Source organism: Budorcas taxicolor, chromosome 16 (genome assembly GCF_023091745.1).
Source record: "Budorcas taxicolor isolate Tak-1 chromosome 16, Takin1.1, whole genome shotgun sequence".
NCBI classification, from domain to species: Eukaryota; Metazoa; Chordata; class Mammalia; order Artiodactyla; family Bovidae; genus Budorcas; species Budorcas taxicolor.
Window position 1 is genome coordinate 47817135 of NC_068925.1, and position 14137 is coordinate 47831271.

At 57.3% G+C, this 14137-nt stretch overlaps 1 protein-coding gene across 1 annotated transcript in view; it reads right to left on the reverse strand.

Annotated features, from left to right (window-relative positions):
- The window catches only part of ESPN (espin), a 32818-nt gene that overhangs the window by 9782 nt on the left and 8899 nt on the right, over positions 1-14137 (reverse strand). Inside the window, exons 3-7 of the mRNA XM_052654029.1 lie at positions 7272-7458; positions 6967-7149; positions 6676-6807; positions 3482-3683; positions 2293-2564 (exon numbers count right to left, since the gene is read on the reverse strand). Coding sequence (XP_052509989.1) covers positions 2293-2564; positions 3482-3683; positions 6676-6807; positions 6967-7149; positions 7272-7458 — 976 coding nt within the window. The remainder of the gene's footprint in view (positions 1-2292; positions 2565-3481; positions 3684-6675; positions 6808-6966; positions 7150-7271; positions 7459-14137) is intronic.

The following is a 14137-nucleotide window of genomic DNA, read 5'->3' on the forward strand; positions in this document are numbered from 1 at the left end:
GCGCCTCTCTTGCAGGGGTCCCAAGCTGAGGAAGCCCACTCGAGAGCCCGCGTCCTGGGCGTTCCTGTTTGCCCAGGGCCCTCGGCGGGCCGGCCCGGGACCGCGTCTGCTCCTACCTGCGACCGTGCCCGTGGCCCCCCGCTGTGCACCTGGCGGCGGGGGCGTTGTAGACCCGACACCTGCGCTACCTGATCCCTCCTCTCAGGTTACAGCCCGGCCCGCCCGCCCGACCGCGCCCTCGAGCGCCGAAGAGCTCTGTCGGCCTGACATCACCTAGAGCCTGCCAATCCCCGGCCGAACCCCCCAAACAGCCGGGAATGCCACGGGGAAGGGGCGTGGCCAACTGCTGGGCCAAACCTGGCCGCCGCGCCTACCCCGCTGGCCAGATGTGGTCTTGCCCCCGCTGCATCTCTCTCCCTCAGCTCCGCGCTGAGCACCCCAGCCTCCATCCGCCAGAGACAATTCGGACCTCACTGTGGGCACCCCCATGTTTGGCCCCCCGGAGTTCCGGGTCACGCTCGCGCTCTTCCCCTCCCGCATCTGGAAACCATCGCGGTCTGCGTAAGGGACACCTATACTCGCGCCCGAGACTCGGATTTCAGGGGCGTCGGGGCGGGTTCGGGTGACAGCGCGGGCGTCCCGCCCCGTCGCAGCCGACCCCCACAAAGCCCAGCCCGGGAAGAAAGACAGGAGGCGGAGGGGCCAAAGGCCAAGTCACCTAGCAGGGGCTGTCCTCTGCCCCACCCTCAGTCCGAGCGTCCCCGCGGTGGCCCCGGACCCTCCGAGCCCCACCCGGCCGGGCTCACGTTGCAAGGAAACGCGACACCGCAGGATTCGTTTTCTCGGCCGGCCTGTCCCCTAGGCCCCCCCTGCAGCCCGAGGCGCGGACACCGCGACCCTGCTACTGCCCGCGGGGGAAAAAGCCACGGCGGGGGGCGCGGAGCACACAAAGAGCCCTTTATGGAGCGGCCCAGCGCCTGCCTCTGGGCACGCACACACCCGGGAGGGGCACGGGACCGCGCAGTCCTGGTGCTCTGGCTCAGGGGAGCGGAGGGGAGGGAGCGCAGGCCGGGCCACCAGTCCTGCGGCTGGGGGCTGAGAGCAGAGCCCACCAGCTTGGCCGGGAAAGTCCAGTGGCCCAAGGCACCCTGCAGGCCTCTCCTGGGCCCCCTCCACCTTCTGGAGATGAAAGGGGAAGCCACTGAGGGCCTGGTCTGAGGTGGCAAGAAGTGGGTAGGAGGGTGGCCTTGCAGGGACTGTATCCTTCCCTTCCCCCACCCGGTGGTTGTGTGACCTGGGTCACCTGTGGGAGCTGATTACTGAGCTTGGCTCTGGAGAGCTTACCTTGGTCTTGAGAGAGAACTACAAGGTCAAGGCTCCCACAGGACCTTAGCAGGGGCTCTATTCTTTACCCCAGACTCAGTCACCTGGGGTCTCAGGGGCCCTCCCCTCTCAGACCAGCCTGGTTTTCTCCTCTTGGGCAGAACTCCAGGGCTCCCTCTGGGCCTCCGCGCTGCCCAGGACTCTCAGAGATGTCCACGCCAGCCCTCTGTACCTTCCCTGCTCCAAAGCCTCAGCCAGGATCCTCCAGGCCCTGCATCATGGGTCCCTGACACTCAGAGCACCCCCTGAACTCAGCCCCTTCTCACTAGCTTGCTTCTCCCCAGGGAGAGACCCCATCTTAGGATCAGCTTGTCTATTCACCTGGGAGCTGAAGCCCCAAACTGGGGAGCCAGCCTCCTTATTAACCCCTGCCTCCAGCCCCCACTGCTGAGGGTGCTGAACCCTACTGGTGCGCCCTCCTGGTGCTCCCTTCCACCCTCCTCAGATCCTCACCTTCACTACTGCCTGCCTCTCCCACCTGGAAGACACTCCCTTGGGAGCCATTCTCCCCCTGTGCCCAGAGCTGGGTACATGTAGGTCTGTGGGGAGGCAGTTTACACGTATTCTCTGCCATCTCCAAGAGCACCCTGCTCCTCTGGGCAAGATGGGGTGAGGATCCAGCTCCTGACAGGCATGGCTATCAGGGTATACGTTCCTTCATGCCTCTCCTGCTCCCCATCTCCCCAAAGGGTGGTAGCTATGTCTTCCTTGTCTCCCTGTCTCCAGCATCCAGCCCTGGGTCACCATGGAACTGAGCAGAAGTTTTGACTCCTGAACAGACCATTGGACCAGGGACCCCCATCTCTCGCTCTGTACCCACGAGATGGGCTAGCCGTTGGCCTCCACCATCCCCCATCAGCCCACACTCAGATCTGGAGGGAGGCAGGCTGTGTGTGGGGATTTCACTACCTCCTTCTTGAAGGCCTCAGTCTCCACATGTCGGAGTTTGTTCTTCGTCTGCAGGTAGATGTCAGCTGCCTGTAGCCCTTCCGGGGGCTTGGGAGCTGGGAAGCCTGGCGGGGGTGGGGGCAGCTGGGTGCCTGGGGGCGGGGGTGGTGGAGGGAATCCGGGTGGTGGCGGTGGTGCTTTGGTTTTCTCCACCTTGCCACGGGGCAGGTCTGGCTCTGGGCTCAGCATGTCCATGTAGCTCTGTATGTCTGCTGCTCTTGGGCTGGGAACCCCTGAGAGGGAGGGAAAGATGGGTTGGGGAGTTTCCAGAAAGGCTGACCCCTGGCTGGAGACCCCTCTTCTGCCTGGAAATGACCTGCCACTGGGGGAGGCTGGCTCCAGTGGAGCTTGGCATGCATGGCTCCATTGTGGGTCCACCATCACCCTGGCCCTGCCCACCCGCAGCCCTGCACTGTGCTCAGGTTGGAGGGGAGCTGGCCGAGGGTCTGGGCTCCAGGATGGGCTTACAGGGCAGAGCCACCTGGAGGGCAGAGGGGTGGCTCCTCAGGACAGATCTGGCAGGGCAGGTGGCAGGAGTCTGGACGGCCACACCCCAGCTTTGCAGGGTGACCGTCAGCTCTGCAGGCTACCACCTGGCGGCCTGAATCTGGCATCACACCTAAGCTAGGGCATGGTCAGCATGTGTGGACATACGTGCCTGGCTTCTGCCTATGTGCATTCATGTGTGTTCATGAATGTGTGTAAATCCTTCTTTGTACTTATGAATATGTTTGCATTAGACCTGGGGTCTATGAGTGTGTGCAGGTAGTATAGGTGCACATAGGTAGTATACACATAGGTGCATATGTGTATCATATTTATAGATTGTGTGTACACATGTATAAGTGTGCACTCGAGTGTGGGCAGGCACGTGTAATGTCTGGGGAACTTGTGTGAACAAGGATGAATTGTAAGTGGGGTGCATGTAGCTTCTGTGGGTGGGAGGGTACCTGTGGATGTACAGGCATGTTTGTGATGGACACACACAAGCATGAGCGTCCCCTGTCCTCACCAGAAGCAGCGTCCCCTCCTGGTGACCTGGGCAGTCTCCAGTGTCAGCCACGGGCACAGTAGGTCCAGGGATGGCCCTGAGGGCCCCCTGGGCTGGCTCTCATCTGCTCCCCCTCCCACCTCCTCCAGGCCCACTCACCATGCACAGAGCGCTGGCCCTTGACACTGGAGTGGCCAGAGGAGCAGGAGTCGTAGTTGGAGAGGGTACTGGTGGGCGAGCTGAGGTCAAAGTTCGGCGGCTGGACTGACATGGTGGTATTGGGCGAGGACATGCCTGAGTCAGGCTGCTTGGTCTCCAGGTCAGCGGATGGATCCCGGGACAGTACGCGGTGCTCCACACTCTGAGTGGGAGAGGAGGCCGTAAGGGCAATCCCGCCCCAAAGACCAGCACACTCTGGGCCAGGGTCCTGCCGTGTGACCTCGGTCAAGCCACTTGCCTTTCTGGGCTCCCTTCCTCGTCATGAGAAGGTCGCTTCTCAGGTTCTTCCAGGCTGAGATTCAAACCGAGCCCCCCAACAGCAGGACTGTGGGTTCCTGGGAAACTCCCAGCCCTGGTTGGTCTCAGCTCAGGGGTTGGGGACTGCCAGAAGAGAGGGTTGTGGGCTGGACCCCAAGCAAGGGCACCCATGCCATCAGCCTTCCCCTTTCTCATCAGCGGGCAGAGGGCCCAGGCTCCAGTGCAGCAAGGGGGCATAGGCACTGAATGGGTAAGAACATCTGAGCAGCTGGGGATAGGGGATGGGTGCAGAGCACCCACAACTTGCAGGAAAGACTGATCCCCCAGGATGGGCCAGCAACCCCCATCTCCCCCTGCTGGCCTGGAGCAAACTCCATCACCAGCCCAGTCCCAGTCTCCTCATGGAGCCTTTGGGGAAAGGTGGGGCCTGGGGTGGCCCAGCTGAGCTGGGGGAGATCAAACTGAGCTCAGCCATCCCCCACCACTGCCTCTGCCCCTGCCCATGGCCTGACCCTCCCGCCTGGGAGCAGGCTAAGGTGGGGGCTCTGCTTACGTTGCCCATGCTGGCCCTGCTGCCGGCAAGACTGCTGCTTGTTCGCTCGCTGCCTCCTGCACAGGCCTGCTACTCCCTGCCCTGAGCCCCCTCCCTGCCTGAGAAGTGTCACAGGCCCCCCGGGAATGGTAGGCAGGCCTGGCACCGGGTAACAGCTCAGCGGCCACGCTCATTGGCCCCGTAATTAGGGGCTCTGCAGGAGTGTTTGCCTTTTCTGGGCCAGTATCCTCCATGGCTTGGATCTGTCACACCACAGCTGGGCCTGCCTAGTGAGGGGACCAGCGTCTCCCCAGCCCACCTGGTTCAGCGGGGCCAGTCTCTGTTGCCTAAGCCATGAGCCATGGGGAACCATAGGAGCTGGGCTGGGGTGGCAGCCTAAAGCTGCCAGCCTTCCTTGGCTGGCAGCAGTGGGTACCCAGCAGGGGTGCCCAGCCCTGACCTGTGGATAACAGAGGTTAGGGGCAAAGGCTTTGCAGCCTGGAGGGTGATGGTTTCAAATTTCATCTCCCCCACTTACTAGCTCCATGCATGACCTTTCTGTCCCTTGTCCTTTCTGTCTGCACCTAAAACTCTTTATCTGTAAGTGGGAATAACAGTACTTCCTGCCTCATTATATTGCAACAAATATTTTAAAAGTTAGTGAAGTGCCAGTGCATGGTAGCCAGTAAATACCATATGTGTCAACTGAAAATATTAATAAACAGTGCATATTAACTGTGATTACACTGTAAAGCAGTAGCAGGGTACCTACTGCAATCAGCATTCAAGGAGTGGTTCTTGTTTGCTCATTGCCTGCAGCCAAAGCTTCCATTACGAGGCACTGTTCCCCCCACCCCCAATTTCAGATGTTTTCAGTGGAAAGGAGCCCACCCCAGTGCAGAAATGCCCTTCACATTGTGCACTTCTGCTTGTATACCCCAGTGACAGGTTGCACTACCTGAAGCATCACTACTTTCCCTGGGTGGCCCTTTCTCAGTGTGGGGTGAGTTCTTCCTCAGGACCGGAGCAGTCTCTGACCCCTGGGCCTTGCTGTGCTCTGAGGTCCCCAGAACCAGGGTGTCCCCATGTGCTCGAAGGCAGGGCATGCAGTGCTCTGGGCAAGAGGCCATTGGCCCTCTTTCCCCCAGCCTCATTTCACAGCTCCTCTCATGGCCAAGCTGTCCCTTCTGAAGATGCCTGTGAAACCAGCCCTCTTTCCTCCTCTCCTGCACCAGATGAGGCAGAGCCCTGGACTGGGAGCCACCCACACCTGAGCTCAAGTCCCAGTGGGTTAGTTCATGGCTTTGTAACCATAATAAAATAATTTAAAAAGAGTAACACAGCTTTGCAATTATGAAGTAGCCATGCAGTGAGCAAACATGGAGAATAGTGGTGAAGACCGGGATCTCCAGGTTAGGCCACTGGGTCTCCCCAAAACTCAGTTTACCCACCTGTGAAATGGGGACATTAGCATTTCCTACCTCAGAGGATGGTACGTATGTGTGTACGCACTCAGTTGTGTCCAACTATTTGCAACCCCATGGACTGCAAAGAGTCCACTGCAACCCCCGGTGGACTGTAGCCCACCAGGCTCCTCTGTTCATGAGATTTCCCAGGCAAGGATACTGGAGTAGGTTGCCATTTCCTTCTCCAGGGGATTTCGCCACTCAGGGATCAAACCCATGCCTCTTGCAATTGGCAGGCGGATTCTTTACCTCTGAGCCACCAGGGAAGTCCCTGGGGGTGGGGTGGTGAGCATTAAATGGATGTATGTGCATGTTAGTCGCTTCAGTCATATCTGACTCTTTGCGACCCCATGGACTATAGCCCCCCAGGCTCCTCTGTCCGTAGGATTCTCCAGGAAAGAATATTGGAGTAGGTTGCCATGCCCTTCTCCAGGGGATCTTCCTGACCCAGGGATCGAACCCGCAACTCTTACTTCTGCACTGGCAGGCGGGTTCTTTACCACTAGCACCACCTGCGAAGCCTGAGAGTTAAATGAGCTAATTAATACCTGAGGCAGGTGAATGCACTTTACTGTTCCCACTGTGAGTAAGTGTCGTTTATCCGAGCCTTGGGTCTCATGAGGATGAGGCTGGTCCTCTTTCCCCCGATATTTTTGCCTCCATCCCCTCACTCCCCAGTGGTCCTAGGCTGAGAGGTCATGTGGGGTAGTGGTCTAGGGCACTTATTCCTGTGACCTCGGGCAAGGGGCTTCACTTGCTTGAACCTCAGCTTCTTCCGTGGCAAAAGGGGTAACAACACGTACTCCTTAGGGAAGGTGGGGGCAGGGTAGGGGGGTGCAATGACACGGTGGATGGGGGGAACAGTGCCCTGGGCGTACCACGTTCTCCACGGTGCGCAGGTAACGGGTGCAGTGGCTGTGGCCGTTGTAGTCCGCGAGGTCGGCGGCCGTGTACCCGTCGCGGTCGCGGACGTCCAGCTCCGCGCCGTTCACTACCAGGATCTGGCAGCACTGCAGGGGCGCGCAGTGAGGACCCCTGGCCCATAGCCGGGACCTCGGCACGGGGGCAGAGCTGTGCTACGAGCGTGGCGCCAGCAGAGGGCGCCCGCCCCTCCCGCTCTCGCCTGGCCTCCGGTCCACGCCCCGGGCCCGCCCGCGCCCCGCCCTCACCTCCAGCTCCCCGTTCTCGGCGGCGTCATGCAGCGGGGTCCCGCCCCACAGGTCGGCCGCGATCTCGCCGCCGTGCAACAGGAGCCAGCTGAGCACTTTGGCGTGGCCGCGGCTGGCCGCGAAATGCATGGCCGTGGCGCCGTCCTTGTCTTTCTCCGACAGGCTCACGTCGGTGCAGCTCACCTGGAAGAGAGGGGGCGGGGCAGAGAGGGGCGGGGACTGGGCTCCAGCCCCTCCTATCCCCGCCCTCGTCCCGTACAGGCCCCGCCTCCCCGGGCCCAGCCCCGACGTGTCCCCGAGCTCACCAGCCACACGATGACCGAGATGTGGCCCATCTGCGCTGCGGCGTGCAGCGGGGTCATGCCATCGTGGGCGCTCAGGTGCGGGTCCGCGTCGCACTCCTGCACCAGGTACTGCGTCACCTCTAGGTGGCCCTCCTGGCACGCCAGGTACAGGGGCGTGGCACCGTTCTTGGTTTGGGCATTCACTCCCCTGCGGAAGACGCAGCACCCACCGTGGGCTCTCAGCGCCCACCCCCCTCCAAAGCCTCCTTCGCCCCTTGACCGCTCCCAGGGAGCCCTGGAGGGTAACTGGAGAAGACCTAGTCGCTGGGCCCGGCCCCCCGACTCCCTCTGGACACAGTCCTGTGCCAGCCTTCCTGGGTGGGGGCCCTCTGGCTTGCTCCCCACCTACCCCTCGCAGCCTCCTTTCTACAGTGCACGTCTAGTGACTGAGCTAGTCTCTGCCCTCAGTAAACAACTCACCTTTTTACCGAGGTCTACAAGGATGCTGTGATCTGGCCTCCCCCTACATTTTCAGCCACATGGACCCACTGTCACTGTGAGTCCTCGCTGTCTGACCGAGGATGCTCTTCCCATCTCTCTTGAAGACTCAGTACAGGGACTTCCCTGGTGATCCAGTGACTAAGACTACACACTCCCAAGGCAGGGGGCCCAGGGTTCCATCCTTGGTCAGGGAACTAAATCTCTTATACTGCAGCTAAGATCTGGTGCAGCCAAATAAATAAATAAACACATATTTTAAAAAAGACTCAGTACAGATCCCTCCTTCACAAGGCTTGTTCCACTACGAGAACAGGCATTTCCAGCCTCTGTGCCCCATACTGCCCTGGGTTCACTCCATGGGTCACCTGTCATGCCCAGTGGATCAAAACTTGTTTTGGCCTCTGCCGCCCCCAGAAGACTGAACTCCCAGAGGGCAGAGTGGTAATGTCACCAGATAAAACACACAAAAAATCTGAACTTTGGATGTGCTTGGTCGCTCAGTCGTGTGCAATGCTTTGTGACGCCATGAACTGTATCTTGCCGGGCTCCTCTATCCATGGAATTTTCCAAGCCAGAATACTGGAGTGGGTTGCTATTTTCTTCTCCAGGGGATCTTCCTGACCCAGGGATAGAACCTGTGTCTCCTGCATTGGCAGGTGGATTCTTTACCACTGAGCCACCAAAGACAACAAATAATTTTCTAGTGTAAGTATATGCCCACTGGGTATGTGGACATACATATTCTAAGCTGTTAATTGTTGTTTATCCAAAATTAAAATTGTCTTGTGGTTGTTGTCAGTCTGGCCACCCTACAGGTGAATGCCATCCACTGAGCATGTCCCATGTGCTGTGACACTAGCAAGCAGACTCTCAGTGAACACCCTACCTTAAGTCCTACTGTCATTCCCATTTTGCAGAGGGGCAGCTGAAGCTCAGGGGCCGTGACTTGCCAAAGGTCACACAGCTGGTAAGTGGTGAGCACACATCTGTCTGTGTGATGGAGGGCCAGGTGCACAGCAAGAACCGAGGGAGTGGAGGAGGGGCCATTTCCTGTCTTCACTCCCTCAGGCTTCCCTGGGGCCTAGCTTGCAGCTGTCACTGCCCCTCATCCCTGCTCCCAACTCCCACAGAAGGGTCTTAACTGGAGAGCCACTCTCAAGAAGTGGAGTGCTGCTGGGGAATAGGGACGCTGGCCTGGCCGCTGGCTGAGCCTCAGTTTTTCTGACTTCACAATGGGTGTGGACACCAGGGTATAGTTACCCTATATGAGCACAAGGTGGAGCCACAATCTAGGCCCAGACTCAGGAGCTCCCAGTGGGTCCAGGATGGAGGGTGGGGGAGAGTAAGAGCTAAGTCCCTCTGGGCCGGATCAGGACTCTGGGCCCCAGGAACTGCAATTTTTCATCAGACATCATACCTTCCCACCCATATGCCTCCCCCATCTATTTGCTCATGACAATCACACACTCCACCCCCACCATCTACACCCTCCCTCCCTCATCCAACTGCCAGCCTTGTATCCATTAATGAAGGCACCAGGCCACTCAGTCCTCCTCGACCCAGGCCCCCACTCCGTCATCCATGCTCTCGTCACCCACCCATGACTTGGCCCCTCCCTTTCACATAACCCCCGGACCCTCAGTTGACTTCCCCCGTCCCTAAGACCCCATCCCCATCCACTTTCCTGACCCCTGCCCACTACCCAGGCTGCCTGCAGCCCCCACCAGGTACCCAGCCCCAGCTCTCTCCATCCTCCTGATGTGGGAACTTGCTCCTCAGACACAGAACTGCCACTGGCCAGGCTGACACTCAGCCTGGGTCCCTGCCTGGCTGCCCCCCATTACCCCATGGTGGAGTGGGGGGATGAGTCCCATCCACACACCGTACCTGGAGAAGGTGCTGGCTCTCGGCCACCAGCCTCCATGCCCTGGTGCCAGTGTCCCCACCCCCACCCCCACTTGCCATTCATATACTGGTGCTTCAGGAGGAGCCTGTTTAATATTTCATGACTAACACTCCATGGCCTGAATTATTCACCACATAACCAAGGCACAAATTGTGGTGCTGGAGAAGACTCTTGAGAGTCCCCTGGACTGCAAGGAGATGAAATCAGTCAATCCTAAAAGAAATCAACCCTGAATATTCATTAGAAGGACTGATGCTGAAGCTGAAGCTCCAATCCTTTGGCCACCTGATGTGAAGAGTTGACTCACTAGAAAAGACCCTGATGCTGGGAAAGACTGAAGGCAGGAGAAGGGGATGACAGAGGATGAGATGGTGGGATGGCATCACTGACTTGATGGACATGAGTCTGAGCAAACTCCAGGAGATGGTGAAGGATAGAGAAGCCTGGTGACCTTACAGTCCATGGGGTCGCAAAGAGTCAGAAATGACTTAGTAGGGGCTGAACAACAACAACCAAGGCACAGCAAGTGTGGGGTCCTGGGGATTGGGGACTGGAGGGGCCACTGCCCAGGGCCCACTGGGCTCTCGAGGGAGGCTTGAGACAATGCACACAGCTCAGGGCGCTAGATCTGCCCGGAGCCTTGTTCTCCCTGTCCTTCCTGCTCGGCAGGCAACTCATGACCCATGGGTATCTAGCCAGCCTGAGATCTCAGAAGGTCTCAGAAGCTGGCACAGAGCAGGACCTGAGCAGGAAGGGGCAGTCCAGCCCATAGCCTCCCACCAGGCCACTGGTTGACACCCCATCTGGAGGCTCTGCTACAAAGTAAATGCTCAGTAACCCATTCCAGAGTCATAGCCCCCAGCCTGGGAGACCCCAGAACATGGGGCAGGTTCGCTGATGAGCTGGGGTGGGAAAGGGGGTCCCGGCCTTATTCCCCTCTTCTACATCAGCTCAGAGGCAAGAAGAATGGGCACCCTCACTCTCACTGAAGAAAACTACAAAAATATGGATGAAAGACTTCCTTGGTGGTCCTGGGGCTGAGACTCCAAGCTCCCAGCGCAGGGGGCTCAGGTTCAACCCCTGATCACCCTGGTCAGGGAACTAGAGCCCGCATGCCACCACTAAGAGCCAGAGCAGCCAAGTAAATATACAAATAAATACTTTTAAAAATATGGATGAGCACAAGGAATGAAATAATGAGTTTAGATGGAAAGAAGTGAATTTATGTAGTAGTATACATACAAGCTTATGTGTATGTATATGTTACATACATGGTATATACATATACATAACTAGTTTATGTTATGTAGCATATGTATAAGTTATGTATAAGGATTAACACATAACAGGGATAGCAAGTACCATCCAGTGAACAATTGCTCTGTGCTGAGCGTGGAAGGGAGCACAGTACACGTGTCCCCCATCTAGTCCGCCTAATGCCCTGATAGGGGAAGTGTTGGCATTGCTTCCTTTTTACAGAGGAGACTGAGAGCCAGGCTCACTCGAGAGGCAGAGGGGGCCGTAGTGCAAGAAGGGCCTGGCCTGTGGGCTGCTCACAAGCAGCATCTTGCATCTGCTCTCTGTTCACAAAGCCGTCCATGAAGTAAGGATAATAATCAACCCTGAGACATTCTTGAAGAGCCCTCACCAAGGCCTAGCACCTTCCATGTGTTTCAGGATCCCTCTTCCCTGTGCCTCTGGTGGGGGGCACTGTGGGCCTAGGGTATCCAGGCTCCACCAAGCATGTGTCAGGCCGGGCAGTATTTTGACCGTGGGGAGTCACTGGAGCATAGGGGTGGGGTCTTGGGGGACCCCACCTGGCTCCAGCCCTTTGAGTTCTGGCCATAGTGGCGCCATGGGTGACCAGTCCAGTCCAAGCCCCTGCCCTTTGCCCTGGCCTCCATCCTGACTTTGCAGTTTGCAGGGCTGGGAGTGTTCTTTACCTTCCCGGGCCTCAGTTTCCACATAGGACAAATCGGTATCACAGTTGTGGTCTCTTCATGCATCTTGTGAGAGACAAAGGGGAAAGCTTTGGAAAATAGCAAGTTTTCTCCCAGGGAGGCAGGTCTTGGCTTCCGGTACCTCTGCCCCAGTCTGACCTAACAACCTCCTCAGGCACCCCCAGGCCTCAACACCATCACCTCCACACTACCAGCCTCATCTGCTGTCCCCTCCCCCTCCTGAACACCTGCTCCTCTAGGTACCAACAAGCTCAGGCCAGGTCTTCTCAGCCTCCTTGGCTGTGTAGGCCCTGGATGGCCACCTGACCTCCAAATGTTGGGGTGCCCCAGAACCTCCTTTCTAAACACAGTCTGCTCCTGGTGAGGTCATCTATTTCCTGGGGCCAAAGGCCACCTGTACCTAATGCCTCTCATCTCTCCAGCTTGGACCTGGAGTACATGCGGCAACCCCCTCAGCCCATTCAACCATCCGGGCATTGAGCAGTTTCTTGAAATTCACATGCTTTTTTTTTCTTTTTAATTTTTAAAAAAATTTTGGCCATTCCCTGTGTATTGTGGGATCTTAGTTCTCCAACCAAGGATCAAACCCCACCCCCTTGGCCATGAAAGCACAGAGTCCTGACTGCTGGGAATTCACCCTTTACATGCTTCCACATGGAGCAAATTCTCCACACTCCCTCACCCCACCCTTTTGGTCCCCATTTCAGTAAAGGACACAAGGCCACCCTCCCTTGAGTCCAAGCTCTAGGAGTCTTTGGAAACCCTTGACTTCTTTTACAAGTCTAAGTTTCCCTAGCAACCATCACACAAATCAAGATGTATACTTTTCTTCCTCTTGGGAACAAAGATAATATGGACAGACTGTAACTGTTAAGTAATCCTGGATGACACAAAAGAAACATGGAATGCTTGGAAGGGTTTGCTGAAAATCTGCATCCAGGACGGGTGGCAGCTTACTGCAACTGTTGCCACGAGGAACAAGGACTGAGCTGCCCATGGAGGCAGACCCCAGTCACAGAACAGCATCTTCAGTATCCTCCCCACTGGCAATAATTTCTTCCCCCAGGGAGGTCTGGCAGAGGCTGATCTCCACCCGTTTAGATCTGGGTATGGGGTAAAGTCACTGGAACGGAAAGTCTTGGACCCTTTGGCGGGTCTAGGTCTCTTATTCTCTGATCACACCTCTGCACTTATTTGAAATGATCCACAATCAGGACCGGCCTGGGGAAGAAACGCAGCCCCGATTTAAGGAAGATTCTAGAACAAACAGTTTTACACCAACCCATCAGCAAGCCTGGAATAAGCCTTCACTGGTCTGTAATTCTCCCAGACTTCCAGGCCCTCCTGGCTCACCATGAGGACAAGTGTGACCCCTCCGGGCCACTGCCCCGGCCAGTTCTGCCTGCTGTGCTCCCACGCCAGTCTTGACAGGGCAGGCCCTCTCTCACTCCGCTCTCACCTCCCAACAGAGGCCTTCCTGGGACTCCCCTGGAAGTCCAGTAGCTAGGACTCTGCGCTCTCAAGGCAGGGGCCCTGGGTTCGATCCCTGGTCAGGGAACTAGATCCCGCATGCTACAGCTAAGAGTTTGCATGCTGCAACTAAAGATCCTGTGTGTCATGACTTAAGACCCAGTACAGCCAAATAAATAATTTAAAAAGGAAAGAGAGAGGGAAAAGCCTTCCTGGACCCCCTCATTTTAAAGAAATCTCTCAACCACTGCCTTCAAACTACCATGGTCCACTTCACAGCACTTGTGACTCTTGAATTGTCTTGGCACTTTTTTCATTCATCCCAGGGACACCCATTAGGAGGCTTCCACAGGCCAGGACGGGGCAAACAGTGAAGACAGCAGAGCTCTGGCCTTTCAAACCTGGGTCAACCAGGGCCACCAGGGCACCCAACGCACTGGTGCATGAACAGGAGCGTCTCTGTGTGTACACATGCTCTTGGTCTGCACCTTCTTTGCCCCTGGGAGTGGCCCAAGTCGGCTCCATGAAGCCATGAGGACTCACTACATCCCCAGCATTAACAGGGTGGGCACTTAGGCTACATTTGGGTGCTAGTTGCTGAGTGACTAGACATGGGGGTGAGTGAGATGGGCAGCTGGGCCTGGAGCTCTGTGATGCCTCCTCGTCTGTGGCCTCAGCTGGTGCATTTGCCCATGGGCCCCAGGAGGCCTGGAGGGAGTTCCATCTGAGGTCACAGGCAGTGAGCTGCAGGCAGGGCCGGACAAGACCCGGTGGATTCCAGGCTCCTCCCTCCTGCAGTGAGTATTAATGAAGCGTCAGGCCCTTGGGATGCAGGATGGAGAGGAAGAGATGCTCTCATTACATGGGGAGACAGATGATAAGAGGACGCGCTAAGATGCATAGAGAGTAATGCCAAGTAGTGGGGAGAGTGAGGAAAACCAGTAGGGAAGGCGTGTGTCTGTGTCCTGGGGGCATGACAGTCTGAGGAAGGCGCAGGGAGCAAAGACTTGGAGGGGGAAGGGAGCAACCCTGGGCTCTCTGGGGAAGAG